The sequence below is a fragment of the Schistosoma mansoni genome, chromosome 3 (assembly GCF_000237925.1).
Source record: "Schistosoma mansoni strain Puerto Rico chromosome 3, complete genome".
NCBI lineage: Eukaryota > Metazoa > Platyhelminthes > Trematoda > Strigeidida > Schistosomatidae > Schistosoma > Schistosoma mansoni.
In genome coordinates this window covers 21,947,161-21,974,827 of record NC_031497.1, presented here as the reverse complement: position 1 = coordinate 21,974,827, position 27,667 = coordinate 21,947,161, and the positions used below count along the sequence as shown (strand labels likewise).

General features: G+C 32.7%; 1 protein-coding gene across 1 annotated transcript; it reads left to right on the top strand.

Annotated features, from left to right (window-relative positions):
• Positions 1-3,167: 3,167 nt before the first annotated feature.
• Smp_172330 (hypothetical protein) lies at positions 3,168-27,667 on the top strand (the record flags this gene model as incomplete). The annotated part of the gene is made up of 9 exons (XM_018799643.1): positions 3,168-3,188; positions 5,957-6,029; positions 6,717-6,805; positions 9,298-9,591; positions 13,261-13,759; positions 14,869-14,993; positions 18,921-19,166; positions 19,890-20,386; positions 26,941-27,667. The coding sequence occupies exons 4-9, from the start codon at positions 9,328-9,330 to the stop codon at positions 27,665-27,667; spliced, it is 2,358 nt and encodes a 785-aa protein (XP_018651411.1). The 5' UTR covers positions 3,168-3,188; positions 5,957-6,029; positions 6,717-6,805; positions 9,298-9,327.

Genomic DNA, 27,667 nt, shown 5'->3' with positions numbered 1-27,667 from the left:
TTTTGTTATGCCAACTACAATATACAAATGTCTAGTATAACACTAACAAGGTGAAATCCCTAATGAGTTTTTACTTAAATTTTACGTTTTCACTGCGGTTACACAACAGCTATAATTATAACATTTTCCATTATACAGCAAACGTATAAGTGCGGTTCTATCATATTGGTTGGTTCATCGGAAACCATAAAGCCGAATCCAGAAGATAATAATGTCGGTATGTCTTACGATGAATTTTGTAAATACATATGGCTTATTATGATTGATTTCAAGACTAGTTCCTTTTTTTTAAAAAAAAAGATTTATACCTGCCGAGTTAGGACATTTTAATTTCAGTCTACAGAATACATTGTAATCTATAACCTATAAAAAACAATATATTAGTAACTTTCAAGATTAGATGTCATTCATTGATTCTAATTATTCTAAGGATTTTTTTTCAACCTATTTCTATTAAGCATCTTACCGATGTTATCGAAGAAGGTCCACAAATTTGATCTACTATTATCTAAAATGTTTTATAATAATTTTAAAATTGATCACAATGGCACAGAAGCATTCATAGTTTATCTTCTTTCAAATCTTAATATGCAATGTTACTTCATAATTTCCATTCATAGTTATTAAACATCATTCTCTGTCGTTGAGTATTTATAACAATCATTTCTACTCTTTCATATTCCTCTTGTTAACTTCAGATAATCATCCTAATGTAATATAACAGTTTAAGCGATCTCATATTTTTACAAGGCTCTATTTTGATTTTGACTGATCGACTAGCATCGGTAATAATTTTCTTTCCGCTTTGTATGGTTCTGATATTAACTTTTGTGAGCTAGATAGATTGATTGTAAACCTTGCATTATGTTTGTAGATAAAATCGAAATTTTCTCCTTATGAACAACAAATAATGGTCTTCACCAATATACATTCGTGATTTAGAATAGCACGTTAATTTATTATGGGTCAATGTACAAAAACATCAACGTGGGTTGTGGTAGAATATGAATAATTGGTTATCACTTGTGACCTAACACTTTATCGATGTAGTCACTTCAGTATGCAGATATAGCATCAGAGACCGATCACTTGTAGTTCTTATTATCAACGACAGGAAACTATTCACCATCACTAATATCCTGGTATCTGTTGAACAAGTTAGTGGCTGTATGAACTCAATAGCTCAGGGATTAACGCGTTGGGGATTTGTAGTGAATGGTATTTGGTTCGAGTCTTAGTGTATGAATACCAAGAGTCGTGTGCAGATACATTCACTTGACGAGTCCCGAATAAGACGAAACAAGGGTATTGTATTCCACTACTATTCACATATCGAACATATTAATTGGTCATTGCAGTTTGTATAATTCATCAAAACTTTTATTTTAATCCTAATATGAAGCATCAACTTTCGTTAACCTAGTCTATCAACTAACTTGTAAATTATCTGGTTTATTGTTTCTGTATTATTTCGTCCCATTCTCTTCTTGTAATAAAAAAATCCTATTAGAAGCAGAGAATAATTCAATGATAGTGAATAAAGAAATTCGCTTGGTCAATCCAACTTCTCACAATTCTTCATCATTAAATATGTCAACAGAAGTTGAACCAAAAGTAAGTTGTCTTTTCTTCTTCTCTATTTCGTTGTTTCAGTAGATATCTGCTGAATATTCAATTCTTTTTGTTTAACTTTCATTTTTCGGAATAGTGAATCTATCATTTAATTGTTCTTATTTTTCCAGCCTAATACTCAACCTATAACAATTACATATGATTCTATAGGAAATGATCTCAATGTTGAATTAAAAGGTAAGTGATGATTTAAAATCGAAGTTCCAAATTAACTAATGAATTTGTTTTAACTGTTTAAAGATTTATCATTCACAATTGCATTGGTGATTCTATTAGTTTGGTAAAATATTGATCAAATGATTAGTGTAGTTCAACTTCTAATGGGGCTCATGGGATCTAATGCCGTGGCTAAAAATCAAACCTATATCAGATAAGAAAATCAATTCTGGAGTAATCCATTCACTAAAGACATATTCCTGTTCCTTACTTTAAGCCATATTTTGTGTGTGTGTGTGTGTACAAGGGCTAGTGAATACAATGTGGTTGCTTGGGCAGACGTATGTGCAACTGGAGTCATACTTGTTACACAATGATTGAAAGTCAAACATCGCTAACCACTAAGTCCACTGATCTACATATAAGGGGTATTTGTTATTGAATAACTGATTGATTAAACATTAAAGAATTAAACCGTCATTTACCATTAAATATTCAGCTAAGGTAATGTGAGTACAAGTCATACAATAAATCTTACAAAACCAATCAAAATTAGGGATAAAAGGTCGTAGGGACAACAATGAGTTTAGAGTTGTCTGTCATCACGATAAAATACCATATTAATAATAATAATAATAATAATAGTGTATGATAGATTTTCATTATTGGTTTTTTCCAATAAAGTTGTAATTAAAACTTCAATTTTCTTTAGTGATAAACCATGATCCGTGTAACTGAACAGATTTAGAACATGTTAGTATATTTTTGAAGATATCAGATGGAGACTTTAGGCGTAAATAGCATAAACGTCTTTTCAGGTCACTATAATAATTGATTGAAAGTCATCATCACCGTTTAACGCATTCATCAAGTAAAGTTATGCATTCGGTTTTTAACCATACTGGTTTTGTGAAACCTAATAATATACTGTTGGGATGATCTTTAGTGCTGTTGGTGGTGTGTGGGTAGATGTCACTCTCTATTTGTTCACATCGTGGAATGATGTTTCTTCCCAAGGAAATTATTAAAGGAAACTGAATTGGTAACGGTTTTGGCGGGTTGAGAGAGTAATCACAGAGCCCATGTAACACTGGTTGATATTAGTTATACACTATTCTTTTTCTAATGGTTCTCAATGTGTGTTTGAAATATTAATAGTATCAGTAATGATAGGATAAATTAGGTATAAACAATACAATCTGATAAAAATGCCACTACAATATAGTTGTGAATCACTAGTCCAAGTGTACAAAATTGTAAATTTATTAAATATTGTGTAATATACATCACTATTGATTTGCTGTTTTCATATTAATTTAATAGATATGAATAAACAAGTGAAGCCTAGGAAAAGCACACTACATTCATCATTCTTTACCGATAATGAATCTGAAAAACAAGTAATTAAAAATAAAAATAATTGATTATTTACTTTTTATCATTAAAAAAAAACACATTTTTACAATGTTGGATAGTGGTTAGCAGTGGAATCCAGGACACGCGTTTCGTCCTATTTTGGACTCGTCAGCTGGGTGTACCTGCATCTCAGAGTTGATGTTCACTCTGGGACTCGAACCCACTACCTTTTGCTTCAAACGCCATCGCGTTATCCAAACAATACTAAATAAATTTAAACTTCACCCCATTGCACAAGCAAGTGGCTATCAGAACTCAGTGACCGAGTGGATAACGCGATGGCGTTTGAAGCGAAAGGTACTGGGTTCAAGTCCCAGAGTGAACATCAACTTTGAGATGCAGGTACATCCTGCTGCCGAGTCCCAAATAGGACGAAACGTGCGTCAAACTGGATTCCACTGTTAGCCAGTATCCATCTTTGCTTACCATGCTTGTGAATTAAGGTTATATCGAGGCAGTACGCACAGTATGCACATATGCCAATTAGAGACTGACCAGTTACAGTCCTAAACATCAATGGGACGATTCAACCAAACAATACCGAATGAACATTTTTACAATGTTACATACAATTCAAATAGATGTTGGTGTAGAAAGAAATGCATCCTTCTACTTGTTAGTGGGATTTCTATGATACAATGTTTCTATCATTAACCCATGTTGATTATATGGTGTATTTGTCCTTGCGAGTTTATCAACTTGAACACCGATAAATTACACTCTTTCTTACTATTCTTAGTTCGTTCACCTTTAGTCATCAATCCTGCTATATAATTTACTTTTTACATTATAATATTACATGGTTTTGTTGTAGTTATTGATGATAATTAATCCTTATCCTAAAGCATAAGGCTATGATTTTATTTAGGCTGGATAATGGTTATCAATGTAATGCAAGACACACGTTTTTTCCCTGTTTAGAAATCATGCGCTAGATGAACCTAAACCTCCCAATGTTCATGTATAGAAAATCACCTGCACTTGAGTCTGTTTACCTTTAGTTTTGTCAAGCTCTTTAATTAACTTATTAAAGAGACAGTGTCATTAGAATAGTAACGATTTGTACGTCTTTGTATTATTATTATCATGACTGTAGGCTTGATTAAGTGTTACAGTTCACACATATATCTATCTTACTAGCTTAATTATTACTTTCTTAAATCAGTCAATCAGTCATTCGCTTTATATATATATATATATTCTTGAATCTCATCTATTCATTCGACTCTTGATTCGCCTTTGTATTTGCTCACTTTCTCGCAATACTATTTCTCCTCCAATTCGCTTTGTGTGTTTGTGGCTTAATGATCTGCGCTTTTCAATAATAAACTGTCGTCGACGCTTCGTATTGTCTTCTGAAATTTATTCACCATTGGGATTTACTTAAGATCGGTCATTAGGACAATTTATATACGAGACCTTAGGAACTATCTCGAAGATAATCCACCACAAATGTTCACATTTAGACAAACACTGAGAAGCAAGTTCATTCAGTTAATAGATTTTACATAGGATAAAAATGTGTTCTGAATTCTGTTGCTACGTACTATTCAATTTTAATGAAAATTTGTTACTAAACAATATGATTGCAATTCGCTCAGGATCTCAAGATGTGTATAGGGTTCAATCAATTGTCAAGGGTATATTTTCTTATTTTCAACGAAAACATATTAACAGCTACTTAAGATTTATTCTCTCAATTTACATTTCCATTGTGTTTCTTGATTTTTCGTAATAATGTTAAAATACTCATACAACGTTTTATGAAATTGCATGACGGGTATCATATACTCACTAGTGACTGACTTCAAGAGATATTTCCTTGAGTTCTAGTGGGAAGTAGTGACCAGTGGAGTTCTACCAAGTCTGTTGTAGAGATATCAACTCACTGAAGACAATTGGTGAACGGTCGCTCAAAATCGTGGATTGGTTGAAGTTAGACATTAACACCGTCGGATGCCGGCCGGCTAAGTGGTCTATCGGTTAAGTGCTCGCGCGCGAGACTGGTATGTCCTGGGTTGGAATCTTGCGAGTGCGGGATCGTGGATGCGCACTGCTGAGGAGTCCCATAATATGACGAAACGGCCGTCCAGTGCTTCCAGATTTTCCATGGTGGTCTAGCTTCAATTGACTCATGATTCCAACTATGAAAATACTAAATTCTCCATAAAACCCCCTTTGATCTATCACAGTTTAGTTTAATTTGTTTCAAGACTTTGAAATGTAGTCGTCTTAAGAAGATTATTTCGAATATTGGAAGTGTTCTTTTTTTAGTGTTTTATACAATTCACGCGTGTAGTAACGAATATAATTGTTAATCACTAGTTCAGTATTCTGGAACTGTCCTTCTCACATATTTATCTGAAGCAAATTTTTTACGATCTTATTAACTTTATTGGAGCATTCTGTACATAATGATATGTACATTCGTATCCAATCACCTTCGCATTTATAAGTATATCAATACCTATAATTACTTTGATTTTAAAATATTATAGGTTGTAAGCAGCTGATGAGAACCTAACGAAATAAAATAAATTCATATCATTCTGGACCAATCTTTGATTCTACTCTCTTCATGATAACAAGGGAATCTATGTTTATGAAATATTACACAATTTGTACTCATTAATATCGCTATCAGATTCAATGTTATTAGTGTAGAAATTTCTTTCTGTTGAATCCTTTTTAATATAATGATTGAAAGGTCAAATACTTCCCTTTATCGTTTTTTTTTATTTTATATTTATAGATTGTAATTCAAACCAATCGCTCGACTCCTTCATTTGATACTCCGGAATCTCATCAGAACAGTCAACAGAAAGGTTTGTTTATATATATCGTTCTTTTACGAAGAAAATACATGATAGCATCTTACCAAACATTCTATTTAGCTAAATCTTTTTATTACAGTGCAAAGTATTCAAAAACCCAAGTTATACATCAATTCACTCACGATTTGTACAAAATTCAGCTTTTCTTCATGTGTTATTATCCTGGTGGTTCGGAGTTTGACAGAAGTTAATATTCAAGATGTGACTAGTCAATGATTTATACCTTCATAAAAATCAGATAAGTTACGTCAGTTGCTATATCTTTTAGGCGGACTACTCAGCTGAGTAGTTTAGAATCCTCCTTCATTCATCAAGGTGATTCATGGGCGTAGGACTTGTTAGGCTTGAATAGCTGGATTACCTTCCATACTTTTGCTTATATAGGTATATCAGTTGTTACTGGTTAATGGTCACAAGACGGTCAGGTTAAAGTTCCTGGAGCAATCGATCAGTTGAGCTGATCTCCAAAGTCTTACATCCAGAGTTTGTGTCATCCTTAGTGAATATTAACTAATATGTTGTCAAATTTACAGACTTTTAGCAGAGCGTTGAGAGGAATAGTTTATTACTTACAAATTTTACAGGTGAAGTAAATAATTTATTGTAATGTAATCATACTGCGTATTTATTACTGTCTTTTAATAAATTTTTTTATGGTTTCATATCTAATTTAAACAGTTCAAACAAATTTGTTGTCACAAGAGGTTTGTCCCGGTCAATTTCAGTCAAATTCATTGTTGAATAATAAAACTGGAGGCATTCTTCAGGTAAGTTATTGTTATTCATTCTCCCGTTAACTAAATTTCCTTATTAAAATAGTGAGCGTATGAAGATTATTAAATTTGAAGATAGGCTTTTTTTTATCATACATTATCATGGCTTTCATGTATGTTTTGATAATAAGGATCTCAATAAAGTCACTGAGTTCAAATTCAGGGATCGGGATTTTTTTTGCAAATCTAGTCAATTTACTTACTTACGCCTGTTAATCCCAATGGAGCATAGGCCGCCGACCAGCATTCTCCAACCCACTCTGTCCTGGGCCTTCCTTTCTAGTTCTATCCATTTCTTGTTCATTCTTCTCATGTCTGTCTCCATTTCTCGACGTTATGTATTCTTTGGTCTTCCTCTTCTCCTTTGGCCATCAGGATTCCATGTGCGGCTTGTCTTGTGACGTAGTTGGGTGATTTCCTCAATGTGTGTCCTATCCACTTCCAGAGCTTCTTCCTGATTTCTTCCTCCACTGGATGGAATCTGGTTTGTTGTCTCCCACAGTAACTTGTTGCTGATAGTGTCTGACCGAGGGATCCAAAGTGTTTTGCGTAGACAACTGTTGATAAACACCTGTATCTTCTGGATGATTGCTCTCGTAGTCCTCCAAGTTTCGGCCCCATACAGTAGAACTGTCTTGACATTTGTATTGAAAATTCTGATCTTGGTGTTGGTTGACAGTTGTTTTGAGTTCCAGATGTTCCTCAGTTGTAAATATGCTGCTCTTACTTTGCTGATCCTCGCCCTCACATCTACATCAGATCTACCGTGTTCATCAATGATGCTTTTTCCTTTGTGTATGTTGAGTCCTACTGCTGCTGAGGCTGCTGCTACACTGGTCGTTTTCTCCTGCATTTGTTGTTGCGTATGTGATAAAAGAGCCAGATCATCTGCGAAGTCTAAATCATCCAGCTGCATTCTAGCTGCCCAATGTATCCCGTGCTTCTCTGCAGATGTTGAGAGTAAGCAACCGTGCCTGACACTTCGAAGAAGTCTGTGAGTTGTCCTCCGTACACGATTTTGCAGTTGAATCCATCATAGGAATATCGTAAAGATGGCATATCAATTGATGAAGTAGTGAAAGTTCATCACTTGAGATGGCTGGGACACGTGTAGGAGTGGGATGGAAGAAAGCTAGGGGCGGCAAGACCAAAACGTGGTACAAATCCATGAAGTCACTGACAAGTGGACTGAGCCATGTTGGTAGGTGTAGACTACATGGTTGGGATTCGCGAGATGATAGCAACCGATGGTTAGAGACTTTGAATGACATGGCTCAAAATCGTTTGCAATGGCGAAGGTGCATCCACTCTTTGTGTTCTACCAAATTCTAATCTTCTGAATTCTTCATGTCTCTATCTTTTTTTCTTTCCAAATGTATTTCACTGTATTATACTCCTTGAATAACATCTTCAAACCCTAATCTTTCACATTAATGTTTATACTCTTACTACTTCTACCACTATGGGATTTGAATCGACAACTACATCTCTGTGCTAATATGGTATGGCAACTCGAAGTGATGTACGTACGTACGAAGTTCTACGTTGTGACTGATTGGCACTAATTTAACATTAAAGAATGTTATAAAGAACTAATATCACACGAATATTATGCTGAATTAAAAATAAAAATCATGTACTATTTAAGTACCATACTGAATTAAGACAATAATTTGCGTTTTATCTCGCTCACCTAAACACCATATGGTAAATTGTGTTTGTGTTGCTTGCTCTCTTAAAATTAGCTACGTTTTAGTAACTTTGGCAAAAGCATAGTATATAGACGAATGTAAAACAACTGATACCAATTTTCATCCAAATCTTAGTTAATCGGAGAACGGTCTTTATACATGGATAATTTATGGGAAAGAAAATAGTATTACAAAGTGCAAACAGATTTTACAAAATTAATTAATCTACTAAAGTTTTCTACTGTTTACTTTGCCTGCAAATTAAAATAAAAGACTGATAAATCCGTCCTTATGGACGTACATCATCCGTCTTCTCGAACCCTTATGAGGACTATAATGGATTTTTAGAAAAATGAACGGCCGTTTCTTTCTGGTATAGGACTCTTGGGTTTGAGTTCCGCGTACGAGTTCGTGGATGTTCACCGCTTTCAAGTCCCATACTAGGCTGAAACGGCCGTTCAATGCTTCCAGGTTTTCAATGGTGCTCTAACATTGATGCATTCATGATATCAATCTGAACTCAACAATCTCTATAACAGTATATTAACATTTTTACTTTATCGTTGCAAAGCGTAGTTGTTCACAATCACTTTAAACGTTTTGATAAGTATGAAGAAGTATTTCCACTGTTTGTTACATTTTATAATTCAGTTCCGTCTAAAAAGTCTATAAGTCGAGTTGTCAACTCCCATCGACATATCCCTATTTTATCACTTTGTTATACTATCTATCTACAATTTAATAATGTTTTTAACTTCTGTTTTATTCTCTCATGGTTCTCTTTTCTTTTTAAAGAATGATATTAATAAGCCTGTAACACCAGATATGCCGTCTATTACACAATTAGCAATCAAATTAGAAAATGATAATCAATTAAATCATTCTGATAGTGAATTAATTAAAATAAAACTTGAATATTCTAAAGCATTAGAACGTATTAAAGAATTGGAAGCAATGTCGAATGATTTAAAGTGCAAATTATCAGCATTGACAATTGAAAATGCACATTACAAGCAAAATTGTGATCGCGCTAGAAGTGATTTAGAATTAGCTGAAGAAAATCGTATACAAGCTGAACAACAAACTAAAGTAAGTTATAAGATTCCTTTTTTTCTTTTTCTTATTAAACCATAAAGTAATGAATGTTAGACCACCACTAAAATCATGTAAGCACTGGGAGGCCATTTTGTCCTTTGAGTGGTAATTATTGGAGTTCTATTGAGAAGCTGTAACCAGTGAAGTCCAACCATGTCGGGTGTGAGGTAGTTACTCGCCAAAGACAATGGACAATGGTTGCGCAATATCATGGATCAATCGAAGTTAGGTATTAGTACCGTTAGATGCTGGCTCTGAGGTCTCAAGGTTAAGGGTTTGCGTGCGAGACCGAAGGTCCTGGGGTCGAATCCCGTGTGCGCGATCGTGAATGCGCACTCCCGAGGATTTCGTACTAGGATGAAATGGCCGTTATGTGCTTCCAGGTTTTCAATGGTGGTTCAACATTGGTCGGTCCCTGATCTCAATGAAGCTCGACAATCTCTACAACCCTATACTGAGAACAACAAAGCATTTTATGTATCACCGTTTTCAAAGTTATCTGTGCTTTCATAATGAGGAGACTTATAAAATATGAAAAATATCTCCTGGATTAAAACAAAATGCTCATGTCACTGAATGAGATATATTAAGAGATACTAATTAATCAAGCAAATAACCTTCATTCAAACCAATCAGTAAGGTAATCTATTCAGAGAACTGCTGTTTCTGATCTATACGATTGAAAATATTCGTGGTCTGATTTTATTGATTCACTGAATTTATAATGAATAGTTATCTTTCGGATTAATTCCCATTTGTGTTTATGTCAACATCTGTCCTAGCCGAGTTACCTTTCATCAAATTAGTCATAATATCTATTAAAGGTGTTATTACAAACTCTACATTTAAAACTACATGAAAAATACTTGTTGAAGTGACAGTATGCTTGAAAAAAAATGCTAGAAGCGAACAAACTACAAAACAGCTTCAATTCACGAAATTGTCGGTTGGTGGATTATTATTATTATTTAAACACATAAATATTGGTACAAGGAAGCACCAGATACATATGCGCCATACAAATCTCATTCGATTTGCTTGAGGGCTGTGATACTACCCAGATGCCCAAACTGAAGCAGGTGGTTTTCTTAGAGGTCCACACCCGGAGCCTTTGACCTAAAGGTCTAACTCACAAGGCAGTGGAGCATCGTGAGGAGATGCAGTCCCATGGTAGCCGGTGACCAACGATTGATTCATTCGCCATTTGTTCCTCCAGGATACTGGAGTCCGTGTGCACCATTGGTTTGGAATCAGGGTTTTCCAACTCCCCTAGGTGGACTTTCCGTATCCACCAACCCGGTTAGAGCGTCGGACATTCGCTTTTCGTCCTCTTACTTTCGTGAACAACACCTTCTCCACGAGAAGGCAGTGAGTAGGACTTCTCTGGCAGAGGGTATATATTCGCGTGGCCATGTAAGAGCATTTGGAGAGGGAGAGCGGACTCTCCCCAATCTCGACCGTACCAGGGCATTTGGGGGCTCGGTTGGTGGAATCCACGCAACAACTGTGATCAGTAATTGAAGATAAATGTTACGACTCACAATCGGTCTCATTGGAACATATGCGTTCATATTTCTCCTCATTCTTTCAAGTAATCTTCATCTTTATAAACTGTTGCTCATTTTACCTATACTTTGACAACTGATCATATCTATTATTCTTTGACTGATTGCTTTAAACCTCTATAAATAAAACGATGATACATTTCCCCTCTTAATGGTTATCTATCAGTTAGATAAAGCACTTGCTTGTTTCTATTCATATCCTTCATTTATGGGCGTAGTTTTAGGTTTGAGTTGAATTACGCCTTTTATTTCATTTCATGAATAGTACTATTATTATTATTATTATTACTACTACTACTACTACTAATAATAATAATAATAATAATAATAGTAATATTAATAATTGAATGAATTTAACGTTTCTTTTATAATTTTATTGTACTTTCTTGTAATTATTTTAAGAAACGTAATAATAAATCATTCATTCATTGAAACGATTTTTCTTTTCTGATATAAATTCAACCATTATCAGCATTCATGATTATAAACTGAATTTATGCTTTTTCTTCCCCTAAAGAAAATTGTTTGCATTTATTCATTTAGCTAACTTGGTAACATATGTGTGTGTATTATGAAATGGGATCATATAATTTACAGTGACCTTTATTAATTAATTGTTAATAACTTTGGTGTTAATTTAGTTTTGAAGAACGTTTTGTGGAAATTTTTAAAAAAGAAATTAAATTAGCACTGACTGATTTTGATGGAGTTTTGTTCTCTGAGCTAGATGTTTTGGTCGTGAAGCTTTCATCGTCCTTCTGAACGACATCATCATCAGCACCAACTTCGGGTAGAAATGTAGCGTTTAAATTTCTCCACATGTGATTCACAGCTTGTCTTGTTCACCTTGATGATGATTAGTTCTTATTGACCTTAAATCTGTCATTGTTTATTTCTTTGTTTTGGTTGTATCTCTCGAAGTTTGTATTGATGATGTCGTTCAGAAGGATGATGAAAGCTCCAAGACCAAACCATCCAGCTCAGAGAACAAAATTCCATCAAAATCACCCACCTGAACTACAAATCTTCTCTACCACCACTGATTGAGCATAGCTTTATATTGGGTACTGATTGAACTTTGAATATTTTCTAACGATTGTAGCCAAACTTAGTTGTCAGATTGTCAAGTTTGCCGTAAAACTAAAAAATTCATTGGTTTGGTACTGTATGAAATTGTTGTTTGTACATGTGACTAAATAGTTTTAACCTTGAACAAGATAACTGTTCAATTCTTCTTGATTTTTGCTGTTTCTTAAACCTATATGGTTTTTTTCAAAATAAAGTTGAGTTTTTTCCTAACACTAGAATCCAGGACGTGCGTTTCGTTCTACCTGGGACCCACTGGTCAGTAGTAGCAAAACTTGTGACTGAATGACAATTTTTGAACAATCCTTTTAGGACCCATATATGTCAATAGAGACTAACCAATTTCAGTTCATAATATTAACAATGGAAAAATATAAACTCTTACAAGTGTTATCAATTTTTTTCTGGAACAACCATGTTTCACTATTGTTATCAGCTATTCCGGTAGATTGTCGATCAATAATTTACCAAACCAAATAGGGAGGCTGATAATTACTACGGTGTATTCATTGATTTTGCTTAACTGATTACAATGACAAATTACTTTGTACAACCTGAAAATAATTTTTTACGATGAAACATGCCTCTGAGATTTATTCAATACTTTCAAACCTTTAAATCTGGTTCCACAAAAAATTTGTATTGTTTCCAAAAATGAAGCAAGCTTAACGAAATGTTTTTAATTTTTGGGCGAACAATTTTATTATATGTAAGGGTTTGTATTTTCCGGTTATTGATGATCGAAATTGCAATTGGTTATTTTCTATTGACATATATTTGTATTATGTATTGTTTGATCACAAGTTTTTTTAATCAAAGTTCAGCAGTGACTATCAGGGGAAAACTAAAACTGGAACGAAGGTACATCCAAATGATAGATCCTTGGTAGGATAAGACTCTTCCTTTGAATTCAACTACTAGCCACTGTCCAACTTTAATAAGGAGATATATTTTATCCGAAACGTTTTATGGTTTTATGCTTTATTACTTATGACCTTTTTTATATTTAAAGGTCATAAATTTAAAATTAGAACAAGCTGAGAAAAGACATCTTCTCTTATTGGAATCATTGAAAAATGCATCTGGACAAGATATACACAATAACACTACTGCAGAATATACAATTTTATATCCAGATGCTCCAGAACCCCTATTAACTGAATTAAATCAATTACGTTCGGCTAATCAGCTATTAACATTACAATTAACCGATTTACAAAATACCATAGGAGATTTAAAAAAGGATTTAGAAACTGCTTATGCAAATCATCAAAAAGCTGAGAAAACTATTGAAAAACTACGCATCGATATAACACGTATACAAGATGAATATGAAGCGGATTATGAAGCAAATCGTACAGCAAATCAAGTCAAATTACGTCAATTGGAAGAAGCAATGCATATAGTACAAGAAGAAAATACACGTTTAACAAGAGATAAGCATCAGTTAGAATTGGAAGTGTCTACATTGAACTTAGAATTATCGAATGCTTCCAATGATGGTGACATTGGTAGGCTATTGTTATTGTTGTTATTGTAATTGAAATTGATTGAAATTTAATTTTCCTCTTGTCATTAGATGAAATCTTTTACACGTTTCACACGTGATTTTTTCCCATCAGGTTAACTGTTTTTTTTTAATTTCCTTCCCCCTCAATTATCAATACACTTCATCTTTATTGTATTAGATAAAAGAAAATAGCGATGAGTGGTATGATTATTTATTTATAAATATTATTTGGCTTTTTTAAAAATCTATTTTACAGCAAGCGTTTACACTCTAGTGTTTGATCGAAGTAAAAATGAGGTAGGTACTTATCAATTAGACTGGATGATAGATGAACTATATGATATGATATGATATAACCGGATAAGAACTTCGAACTTCATTTTTCGATCGAGTAGTCTAGAGATTGTGTTTTCTTGGCAGAATCTGAAAAATTAACGTTCCATTTCATTTGTAGTCATCTATACGTGTTGTTTAGGCGTATATGCTGTCTAGTAAAGGGAAAGCTATCACCAAGTGTTCCTTAGTTTTCAGACAATGACAATATTTAATGTAAATTCTATTTACATAGCTATTATACACTTTACGTTGAAGATCTTTTTTAATATGTGTAAATAAACTATCTTTTTTTAATGATGAAGTAAATTTAAGCGAAGATGGATAGTGGTTAGCAGTGGAATCTAGGATGCGCTCTTCGTTCTATTTGGGACTCATCCGCTGGGTGAATCTGCATCTCAGAGTTGATGTTCATTCTTTTAATCTTTTTCGAAAAGGGAAATTTGTTTTAGTCTCTGTTAGTCTATAGCGTTTCTAAACACATACTTCAAGATTGTAGAAACTCACGAGTTGATTATATTTTCAGCATTAATTAGGTATGGAATCTAGGACACATGTTTCGTCCTATTTTAGGCTCGTAAGCGGAACGTATCTAAATCTCATTGCTGTTGTGTTTTCCGCTTTTAACATTAGAGGTTAAGTGTGTACTTATAGACTGCCGAAAGACGTTTCTGCAGAAATATCAACACTATGATCGTCTGAACAATCAAACATTTCTCATGTACTCAACTGCTATGAATCATTTATCATTACTAATGACTGCTCTTATTATTTTAGAACATAAGTTAAGAAAAGAATTGAAAATAATTAAAAGTTTACTAGCTGAAAAAGAAGCATTAATCATTGAATTATCTTCAAATCCTAGTGATTCACAAAGTCAAATTAAGAAACTACGCGATCGAGTAAGTTCATTTTACAATTAACTGAATTGATGTTTCAATATTTCTTACCTTCATTTAATATACTTCTGTGTGCATCATTTAAAAAGTGATTACTGATAAATTCAAATTAGTGCATATTTAATCATTTTAATAATAATAATAACCAGTGGTTCGAGACTCTGAATGACATGGCTCAGAATCAGCCACAATGGCGTAGGTGTATACACTGTTTGTTTTCTTTTAAACCATGAAATCAAACTCACTTTATATCTTTCTTTCTACGAACCAATCATATCCTTATATATATATATATATATATATATATATATATATATATATATATATAACTACCTGTTATATTTTGTGGCCGATTGGATGCCCTATTAATGTATAACTTGATAAGACCGCTAACTAGAGAGCACTGACTTATCAATCGGACCAATCACACACGAAACCCGTACGAGCAGTCTAAAGTACTTGTCGGTCCTGCTTCTGCCTAGCCCAGCCAGTTAAGTGTAGAACACCAATAACAGCCTCTCGAATATGAATCATTTATTTCAAACATACTAAGTTTCTATACCAACCAGAGAGACCACATCGTACCATAAAATAGAAAATAACATCTATACAAGATCCAGCTAAATGTGGCTGTGAATAAGGGAAATAGTAAATGATAGACAGGGTATAATTCAAGAATGGTAAATCACATAACAATAGTTTATAGGTCAAAACAAAGCTTATAATAAAAAGGAACATGAATATGAATAGTTAAGTTACTTAACAATTATACAATAGGAAATATACGTATCATATTAGTCCATAAATAGTTCTCAACAGTTACCATTCACTATTCTTATCGGGACATAACACTACCATCAAAGTAACTGCTTCATCTTCTTGTGCTGATGAGGTATGGTAACTTGGACTGATGGATATATATACCCGGTCCTATGTTGTGGATGACTGACTGACAAATTATTTAGATTATAATAATAAAACAATTAACTTATGAAAAAGAAAACATTCCAGCTGTTTAGTGTACATGACAGTTGCAAATAAATTAAGCATTGCGTAGGTAGTTAATAATAATAATAATAATAAATTTGACTTCCTACATTATTTTGGCACAGTGAGATGAAGTTATCAATAAAAATACTAGACTAATAAAAATAGTAAGAAGATTAGTAATAGTGAAGATGATTAAGCAAAGAAGAATAAAAAAAATTATAGGATCAGTTTAAAACTCAAGATCTAAGGGAAGAAAAAGGATGAGTGGATTTATGTCATTGAAATCGATTTTGAGCTATATCAACCAACATGTACAACTATTGATTATGATAACTATGATGGCCTCAACCAGGTAATCTCAACCTACCAACAGAAGTCAACTCCAATAGCCAGTGATTTCATGAAGGGACGTCACATTACAATGTAACCGCTCACAATTTTATTCTAACCTCCTCCTGTACTAACTAATACCACGTTTCGAAAAAGTCAGTGTTCGGGCATTCATAATATATATCCCAATAAACAAAGTTTTACAACTAAAAATTTTTTGCTTTTAATACAAATAAGCATATTTCAATTGTTTACCTCTGTAAGCAACTCGATGATAAACAATGTAACATCTAATAAAATTAGTATTTCTCTGCCTAATTGTTACACTATAAATGACCACACAATAAAAGATAAAATGCAAGATTACTGAGTTAGTAACAATTATATATATATATATATATATATATATATATATAGAAAGAGAGAGAGATAAGACGTCGCCCATAATTGGTAATCGTGGTATGCGTTGGTTTGAAACGTGTAAATAAATGGAAAAAAGCGAAAACTAGTGAACCACTCTCCCATAGGCTACTATCTGTATATCTGTATTGTATATTTATTAAGTAGTCTATTTACAATATCGTTACACTGTTCTAATTTTAACCTTTATTTGACTCATTAACTATTGATATTATCTTTTACCGCCCATAGATTATGTTTATTTAATTATTTACTTGTTACTTAGTTTTGTACTTTATGTGATTTAGTTATATATGGATCGCGAAATCTTATTTGTGGTTCACTGTGGTCTTGTTATTTATGTGTACCATCATGTGAGCTTTTGAGCTACAACAAACATATTTATTGTGAACCAAAGGATTTATGTATGTACTAGCTGTATTATATCAGTGAGTTGAGCGTGTATCTTATTATGTGAGGACATAGCAGTTGAATTTCTAACAGCAGTAATATTGAACATCAAGTTCAAGAGAACCAGAAAGATTACAAATAAGTGTAGTACTGCGAACGGTTTAGAATTATATCAACCTGTAACCTCATACCATGAATTGAAGTTGTCATGAGCATAGATAACCTAAAAATCTAATAAATATTAACTTAATAGACTAATATCATGTTTTTGTCAGATTATCAGGTATTCTCTTTATCTGATTTATTTTGCTGATGTAAATAGCAAACTGAAGCAGACAATATATCGACATCCAGTTTACCACATTTCTCGCCAGTAATGTTCTGGAAATTAGATAACACTTATTATTATTATCATTATTATTAGGATAAATGAACTTCTTTTATTATTTCAACTGTCGTTCATTCCTTAATTAATTATCATAACTACTAATTTGTTAGGTTGATGAATTGGATGAATTAAATGAAATACTGAATCGTCAAAAACGTGCTTTACAGAGTGATTTAGATGAGATCCAACAACAGCTTGCCAGTGCTCTACGCACACAAAAAGAGGTATTAAAGATATATATATATATATGTTTGTGTGTGTTTAAATTCATGATTCGCTTCAATTTTTAGTAATTTGTATTTTCACATAGAAATAGTAAAATTTAGATAAGAGAGTTATCGTAGAATATGTCGAGCAACAAATGATCATATAAAATCTGAATTAAAATCTAATGCTTCTTGCATCTTTTCACTAATCAATCAATCTGCGGTACAGTAATTCTATTAGACCATTTAATTGTTTGAAATTATATTGAGAAGCCATGCTCAATGAAGTTCAGTCATGTCGGGTGTTAGGCGATTACCTATTGTTGACAGTGGAAGGTGACTGAACAATATTGAGAATTGATTGAATTTAGAAATGTAAACCATGAGATGATGACTTAGTGGTTTAAAGTTTAGGACCTCGTTGTGAGATCTGAATATCCTGGGCTTGATCCCCAGTAGGTTATTGAATGCACAATGTTGATGAATCCCATGCAATAACCAAGAATCTGTCCAGTGCTTTCTAACTTTTAATTGTTTCTTAGCTCGGTTAGTTTACAATGTAAACTATAAAGCATAGCAGTCTCCACAGACATGTCAGACTAATTTACGGAGTTATAAAATATTTTACAAATCAAAGCCAATTTAATAAATTTGCACAAAAATAAAGAAAACAACTATATAGTGATTTATACACCTTTTTGAAGCATAAAAACCCTATAAAATTACCAAATATGTATAGAAATGCAGTGAAGAAACAGATTGGGGAGTGCAAAATGTGAAAAAAAAACGCAAATTTTCTGATGAATATTTTACATTAACTCAAGCTCTTAACAAATGTTATGAGTGAATGGATCTTTAGTATTGTTATCAATTTTAATCTTTGTATGATTCTTCTGAGTCATCAGTTCCTTATATTAAAAGTAGATGGATTTGAGTCTTGTAGCCTACAGATTCTCTTTAATAGATCAGTTAATAGGTATTAGTTGATACAGTGTCATACCAGTTTAGTTCCATACTATTGGTTATTTAAAGTTATTATCCCGAAGAATTCATTTCTCCCTGTTGTAGAAATAATTAATTTGATCTTCAAAAAAGAATAATAACAATGGGAACAATTTTGACGCATACCACACTTGAATATTGAACACTGATTAAATCCATTGTTTTACTTTATTGTTCATCTGATTTGTTTTTCTGTTTCATTAGTTTGAAGAAGATTTGTTTCGGTCGAAACGTCAACTTTTAGATTTACAAAATCAATTTACTGATCAAGAAGAAGCTCATAAAGAAACACGTGATAAACTACAAAATGCAACAGCTAGTTTAACAATAAAAGAGGCTACAATTCAAGCTCAAATACAAGAAATTGATGAATTTTTAATCGAGCGGAAAAAAATGCAAACACAAATAGACGAGTTGAAATTGAAGTTGAATACTAATAATATCGATCAAGTTAGTTATATTCTTAGTTGTCATCATTTTGATATTGTTGAAAAGTTATTAGGAATGATATACACAATATCTGTCTTTTATTTTTCACACTATGTACATCTTGATTTTCATATCTATTATATTCAGTTACACTGTTGTAAGCTTTTATATTGACGCATATATTTTTTGATGTTGGGAAGCTTATAACTTGCTTACATAACCGGTATTAAAATCCTCAGCAAAGAGATTTCCTAACGTTTTATTGAACGATACATTTAATGACTGTAAAATTATTATTATTACTTTACCGCAATTAGTTTTATTCAACATGAAAGATTTTAGAATCAATAGTATTCGAAAGGATTTTAATTGGTTCTGTATACTGAGTAATTATTTGGACCATTCAGATGTAAATTTATTAAATAGGAAACAATGTCTTTTTTTGATGGAGTTTTGTTCTCTGAGCTGGATGGTTTGGTTGTGGAGCTTTCATCGTCCTTCTGAATGACATCATCAGCACAAACACTTCACTTCTACCCACTCCACGACCAAACCATCCAGCTCAGAGAACAAAACTCCATCGAAATCACCCACTTGAGCTACAAATCTTCTCCACCATCTCAGAAAACAGTGTCAATAAGTTTATCATAATATATTCAAAATTGAATTACTAAGTTTAATAATTTTATATTTTTATATTAAATTAATAATTGTTTCATTGTTCCTTTTTTTCCTATTTATTAGGTTCCTCGTAGTGAGCTAGAACGTTTAGAAGCGAAAATTCGTGAATTCGAACAACGTTTAGATATTGAAACTAGTAATCGAGTACGTATACAATATTCACTGGATCGTGCCAAAGAAACAATTGATCAATTAACAAATGAACGTGATAAACTAATAATTATTGAAGCTAATGAACGTGAACAAAATCGTAAATTATCTAGACAATTACGTGAAGCACAACAAGATGAAAATGAAGCAACTAGACGTGCTACAACAGCTCAAAGACGAGCTGAAGAAGCACAAATGGATGCTAATAAAGCAATGCATGAAGCATTATGTTCACGTGCTGAAATGAATGCTTTATTAAGACGTACACAAGATTTAGAAGCATTAGTTAAATCGAAACAAAATGATTCAGATTATGAAGATCTTTTAAATTGTAATTCATCAGGTGAAGATCTGATATTAAATAAATTTACAAAAGGATCTCAAGATTTCCTGTTACGTTCAAATTCAAAGCAAGTGTTTGTTTAATTTTTATGAAAATAAAATGATGAACTTTCTAATGTTCCTTATTTAATCATATGCCTTTTTCTTAAATTTTTAAATGAGTCATTTGAATTACTTCATTTTATGATTTACAACAGGTGAATTGATTCATTTAATTAACTGTTTTCATTAGTTATATATTCTTATCAGAAGGCGTTTTTGTGAAGATTTCAGTATTTTCATAGTTGAGATCATGAGTCAATTGAAGCTAGACCATCAAGGAAAACCTGGAAGCACTGGTTGAAGTTAGACATTAACACCATCGGATGCCGGCTCAGTGGTCTAGTGGTTAAGTGCTCTGGCGCGAGACTGGTAGGTCCTGGGTTCGAATCTCGCGATTACGAGATCGTGGATGTGCACTGCTGAGGAGTACCATAATAGGACGAAACGGCCGTCAAGCAGTGCTTCCACGTTTTCCTTGGTGATCTAGCTTTAATTGACTCATGATCTCAACTATGAAAATTATATATTCAGTTTGCTAAAAATTTCATTTTCATTCTGATATGGAATGAGTACCCAAAGTCAATTTTATATATTATTACAGTGAGTACATGAAATTATCATTGGTCTCATTAAGTTGAAGTGAACCAATTGAATAAGCTCCATTCAATTTTGGAAGTAGTTCTGTGAAATCCTAACAAGTTAGTAGTTTGACATTTCAACTGTGATTATCAGTACTATTCAAAAAGGGGAACAACTTTGAAGACTGTGACTAGTCTTTGACTAACATACTAAGAATTCAAGGGAATTAAATGTGTAGTTGAGTTGTTATAACATAAGACTTAAATTAGCTGGAGTGAATATATATATAGTAATTTTTCTCCTTCCTATACTATATCCTTATATACAACCTTTCTTTATATACTACCACCACTAAATTAATTACTTCTATGAATCCGGTGTTCATCTTGTTGTGCTAACGAGGTATGGCAACTTGGACCGATGCATATATGTTCCTGGTCCTACGTTGTCCCTGACTGACGGATTACTTATTTGATCAAGATTATTAAAAAGATGTAAATGGAGTAAAAGGGGACATACACAGAGATTTAATGCAGAATTTAATTATACAGTTACTTTAATTGTGAAAATAGGTAAACAATATTAGCAAATAAAATATAGAACATCGTAGACACCAATTTGGTTTGTATTCTCTTTCATAATAAATATACTAAATAAATAAACATAACCTGGAATGGGGTTTAAAGCGTTTCCGAATGACAACAATGTGGAATAAAGAGATTTCGACTTCCGTAAACGTCTTTTTTTTCCAGTTTTCCACATCTATTTTGAAACGATAACTCTCAACAAATAAAGTTATACATTTAAAACAACAGTTAGTAACTTGATGTCCTGTTTATTTCTGTCAAGAATTTGTTCAACTACAAATATACTTCAGTTCTATGTTAAACTGTTCTGCCAGGTTGTTTTTTTTTACATTTGATTTTGTTTGTTTCTATTGTCTGTAAGTGATTTACATTTTCTAACTTGTTACACTAAGTATATATTGTAATGAGTTATTTTGTTGGCTTTCACTTTTGACAATGAATGTTCTAACCTTAAACTCTCGTTTTATTGCGTAATAATTTCTGTTTGTTATTTCTTGTTGTGTTTTTGTTTTTATGTTTACTATTTATGTTAATGGTACTAGTAATATCGATAGTATTTAACTAAAAGTTGCTTAAGTGCTGCTGAGTAAAAAGTTAAGGTTTCCTTATTAATTTACTGTTTCGAGTGTAGAATAAATTCAAATTATTGACATTAAATTAGGTAATTAACAAATAACTACAGTGTAGATTCTTTTAACTCTGAATATGTAAAGTATTGAATATCTGGAAGAAACAACATACAAAAAGCTGTGACTGCTATACAGTTGTTAGACTGTTGAAGGTAAACGTTAGAAAACTGGGACCTAGGTTTCTTGCTAGTTAACACTCGTTAGCACTCGTTAGCGTTTATGGAAAATCTTGAATGAACTGATGTTCTATTTGTAATTTATACTTAGGTCACTCGGATTTACGTACTGAAACGTCACTACTAGGTTGTTCATTGTTTCTCACATCAAGAGTACTGAAACAGACAAGATAACAAATAAAGTAGATGGTATGAGTCATAAACAACGTAGAACCTGGCACATATGTGCATCAGTTCAAATTTCCACACTATATCAGCACATCGGGACGAAATTGTCGATAGAAGTCTCATGGTAGTCAAATTAGTAACTGAACCGGTGTCAAAAGAAAAGATTAGGTATCGAAGATATAATTCTAGAAGAAACGATGATTACGCAGAATAAAATTTGTGTGATCAGTTAAGAACTCGAGATCTATAGGAAGACAAATAATGGTTGCGTTCGTGTTATTAAATCTGATCACCCAACATCTTCAATCAATAATCAAGGTGTATGATAATCTGTTTAACGTAAATGTAGGCTGATAACCATAACTTAAAACATATTGAATACTGGAGAACACTAGATAACTATTTTGTTCTTAAGATCGAACTCCTCTTTGTTAAAGTACACCTTACTGTCTAACATAAATTCAAACTCAAAAACGTTTAAATTATACGATTTGCTAGATATTTAATCACCGTCGTAATGGAAGGTTATCATTTAATTGTTATTTAATCTTATACTCTCAGATTATGATGAGTGTTTGGAATTTATTTTATTAATGGATTTCTTTATTATATAATACTTAAGCTTCATTCGTTCATTCATTTATTTATATTCATGTTTTGTTTTTATTTATTAACACTTCATATTGTGTGATCCTAACTCATCACTGTAATATGCTTGTTGTTTTGTTTTTCTTCAATTCCTGTTCTTTTTTTTCCAGTTTATATTGCTCTAAATCATCTGCGGAAAGCTCTGTATGTTCAGAAAATGATGGTGATGATGGTGCTCAAGGTCATATACATGATATTAAACGATGACAGTAGTCATAATAAAAATATTAATTATGATTAAAACAAAGATAACAATGTGAACAAATTTGATTTTTAGGGATAGTATTCATAATATAAATAACAATATTAGTTAATTATTTGTAAATGAAGAATTTTCGTGTTAATGAGCAATACTAATACTACTATCACTATTACTGTCAATAGTGTAGTGTTAATCGCACAATGAATATGTTTGTTTCTCACCTAATGATTTATTATTTATAATTGCGAACAGTCAATTACACATTCAACATTCCTCTTTTATTATTTTCTAACTTTCATCAACCATATATGTATACGTATCTCAAGAATTTTGCTCTAATTATATTGAACAAGGTAATCCTGTTGCTTTTCTAACGTTATTTGTTTATCTAAACCATTATGGATATATTAACACATTACACTGATAATGTGCATGCATATGATTTGTAGTATGATTTACATTTTATTTCTTTAACATATTAATGGTATTATGTTTATTATTGATGTGTAATTACTATTATTGTTATTATTTGTGACTTTTTTTTACATTAATTTGCGTAAAATCATTTTTCGAAAGAACTATATACATATACAATGGCCCGACCATTGCTGCTACCTTGACATGGTGGTCGGGCTTGCCTATCGTGATGAACCAATCGAGCTATACTGGCTGGAGCAATCGTTCCTCAAGGTCCTACCAGGCCAGAAAGGTCGGTTGAAGAGCGGTTAGACTAAAAGCAGCAAACCCAAGGTCCGAAGGCGAAGTCGTACTGCTGACTGTACAAAAGTGTGATGGCAGTAAGGTGTTTCCTTCAGACAACCAGCATAACAGAGATGCTGCCTCCTCACAAGGAGGGGTGGGGTTACAAAAGGTTGACCCTAAAACTGCACACCTTGCCTTATCCCACGGATATCCGTCTCCGGCGGTAAGGTCCCAACAAGTACGGAGCTAACACAAAAATTACCCACAAAAAGGTTAATATTATGTTTATTAGGCACCTTAACATTAAATGACATCATGCTAGTTTTCAACCAATAGGAAATCAGTTAATCGTACTCTTTTAAACCAAAAACTGGTTAAATTGAGGCTATTTAGAGTTTACACACGTTAAATTATTAGTTTCATTTTCAAATAGGAACCAAAATTAAGAAATTCTCTGATATCAGTTTGGGACTGAATAATGTTCTTCAACTGCGTACCCTAATCATTTACATAGGTTTATACAGGTTTTTAAGGTTTACTTTTCATGGTATCGCTACTGAAATTATCCAGCTATCCAATCCGAAGTAATCGAAGCGTAGTTTGGACTTGTGACCTAGTCTTTGAAGCCAATTCTTTCGACACCAATGCCGAGGATCCAGTAGTCTAATACTTTAGTGCTTCCAACTTGGCCACAATTTGATGAGTTCGATGTTTTAATATGTTGTTGGCAACATTTCTCAGGAGACACAAAGTAGAACGGAACAGTTATTCAATGTTTCCTTGTTTTCATTAGTGTTCTGAGTAAATAGATTATTTCCTTTCATTGATGTAAATCATTTTCTGATTTTTTAAAATCATTATTAATGTCTAGTTTTAAGCTGTATTATGTTATCACTGATGATTCATCAACTTAGGCAACATAACCACTGAATATGAATTTGACGAATCGTTTACTATTGGACTGTGTTAGTAATGTTTATATTAATGATAATAAATGTCAGAAGGGGCTTTTATGGAGATTTCAGTAATTTTATAATTGGAATCATGGGTCAATTGAAGCTAGAACATCACGGAAAACGTGGAAGCACTGCTTGACGGCCGTTTCTTCCTATTGTGGGACTCCTCAGCAGTGCGCATCCACGATCCCGCCTCGCGAGATTCGAACCCAGGACCTATCAGTCTCGCGCCAGAGCGCTTAACCTTTAGACCACTGAGCCGACCGGCATCCAACGGCGTTAATGTCTAACTCCAACCGATTCACGAAATTAAGCGAAACATCCACCATTGTCTTCAGTGTATTGATATCTCACAACAGACCCGGTTGAACTCCACTGGTCACTGCTTCTCACTAGAACTCAAGGAAATATCTCTTGAAGTCAGTCACTAGTGAGCGTATGATTATCAGAAGGGGCTTTTGTAGAGATTTCAGTCAAGACTGATGGGCCCTGAGTCTGAATCTCGCGAGTCAGGATCGTGAATGCACACAGGTATCCCACTATAGGACGAAACGGCCGTCAAGCAGTGCTTCCAGGTTTTCCATGGTTGTCTAGCTTCAATCAACTCATGATCTCAACTAAATAAGATAATAAATGTCTTTAGTTTTATATGAACAAACAAAGTTGAGTTTCTGTAATTCATTGTCCTTAAGAAAAACGTCATAACGATATTAGTTTACACTGAATTTCAATTAGAATAGCTGATAATGATAATAATAATAAATGATATATCAGATAGTAAAAACAAAATAGAGATTGCACTATTTTGTTTGTTTGTTTGTTTGTTTTTTTTAATTCGAAGGTCAAAGAGACAATTTCTTTTTTCTTTCTAAATCATAATAAACAGAAAGACCAATATTTTTTCAATTAATTGATCTAATATTATTATATTTTCTAAAAAAAATAATCACCGTAATTTTATCATTTTCTAGTTTGATATTTTATTTTTCTTTATCTTTGGAAAAGTGGAATCCTTTCTTTATAACCAGTATACCTAATAGTTACACCCAATTCGTTTGTTGCATGCATGCGACCCTAACAGCTCAATAGTAATGTCTTAAACTGTGAAGCTGGGTAACTCAGGTTTGAATTCTACCGTGAGCATCTGTTTCGTCAAGACTGCATATACACCTTACGAGAGATTGGCGACTAGCGCAAAAATTAAATCTGAGTTTTCTAATTGCCACATCCAACCACGTGATATTTCAATATTGTATTGACTCATTTAGATTGGTTTCCATGGCAGAACTTGGTCGACCCAAACTAACGAACTAGACAAATATTACATTGGTCACCACTCAACAGTCAAGCAGTTCTAAATGATACAAACTGTGATATCATTTCACATACTACTGAATGAAGTAGTTAGTTATCTCTTTTTTTTAGTATGGAGAATAATTGTTAGTGTAAGCCCATGACTTTGTATTGTCATGAACAACCCTTAGATTGCTAGTACAGTCTACTAATACAAATCTTTACTTGTTTAAACTTTCATTCATTAGTTTTTATGATTACATTTTATTAATATTTACCATTCAGTAGAACATCCAGACGTACATTGCCTGTTCTAATTTCTCCATTAGATTATTCTCTAAATATTGTAGTAAAACTCTTCAGTTACATAGCTTTAAAGTTATCTATTCTCTAGGTAGTTAACTTGTTCAATATAGACCAGAAGAAAGTGACAATTTGTTTCTACTCAATAACTTATTTACCCATTTATTTTCTACAAAATTCAGTGTTAAATGTTCTTTCCTTCTTTTTTCTCTCAAAAAAAACATTACAGATATCGTAATCGTTTGCTTCGTGGTTCACATCAACTTCGTTTATTAAATCGTGCATTTTCTGACGATAATCTTCCTTATTTTCCAAATCGTTTATCAGATCATCTGAGCACAACTATTAAAAATGGTCAATCATCATATTATAAATCTTCTATTGATAATAAAAACTTCGAAAATTCAAAAGAATATTCAACAAAAGATAAACCGGATAATTCCATATTACTACCACAAGCAAGATCTGTCTCTCCATTTGTCTCCTTATCAAAGAATAATCATAATTTCACTGGGAATAATTGTTTATATACAAACAAGTTAATATCTTCAGAAGATAGATTTTTCAATGCATCTAATTATACTTCGATGAATAGTTTCGAAACAACAAATACTTGTGATCACAACATAGACTCAACTAATAATAATGATAGTAATAATAGCAATGATCAAACTTGTAACAAACCGAATGGATCATTAATATTTTCTTCAAATATACGCGTTTTAACGTCGCCAAAATTTAAACAAACAGTTACTATTCAACGTGTTCAATCTGATCATATATGTAAACCAAATATGGATGTAGTCAGTATTGCAGATAGTATAAATAGTATTAATAATAATGATAAACTTCCTGCTATTCCTTATAATAACCATAGTTCTATCGATTCACAAAATAACGATATCAATGACAATATTCCTACTACTACTACTATTACAATTACTAGTAGTGAAGTAACAGCACGTAATGAATCACCGTCTGTGTTATTGTCGTCCACTGAATCATTTCGTAATTTGGATCACTTACATAAGACCAACTTGGAAATACATTATCATGGTGAATGA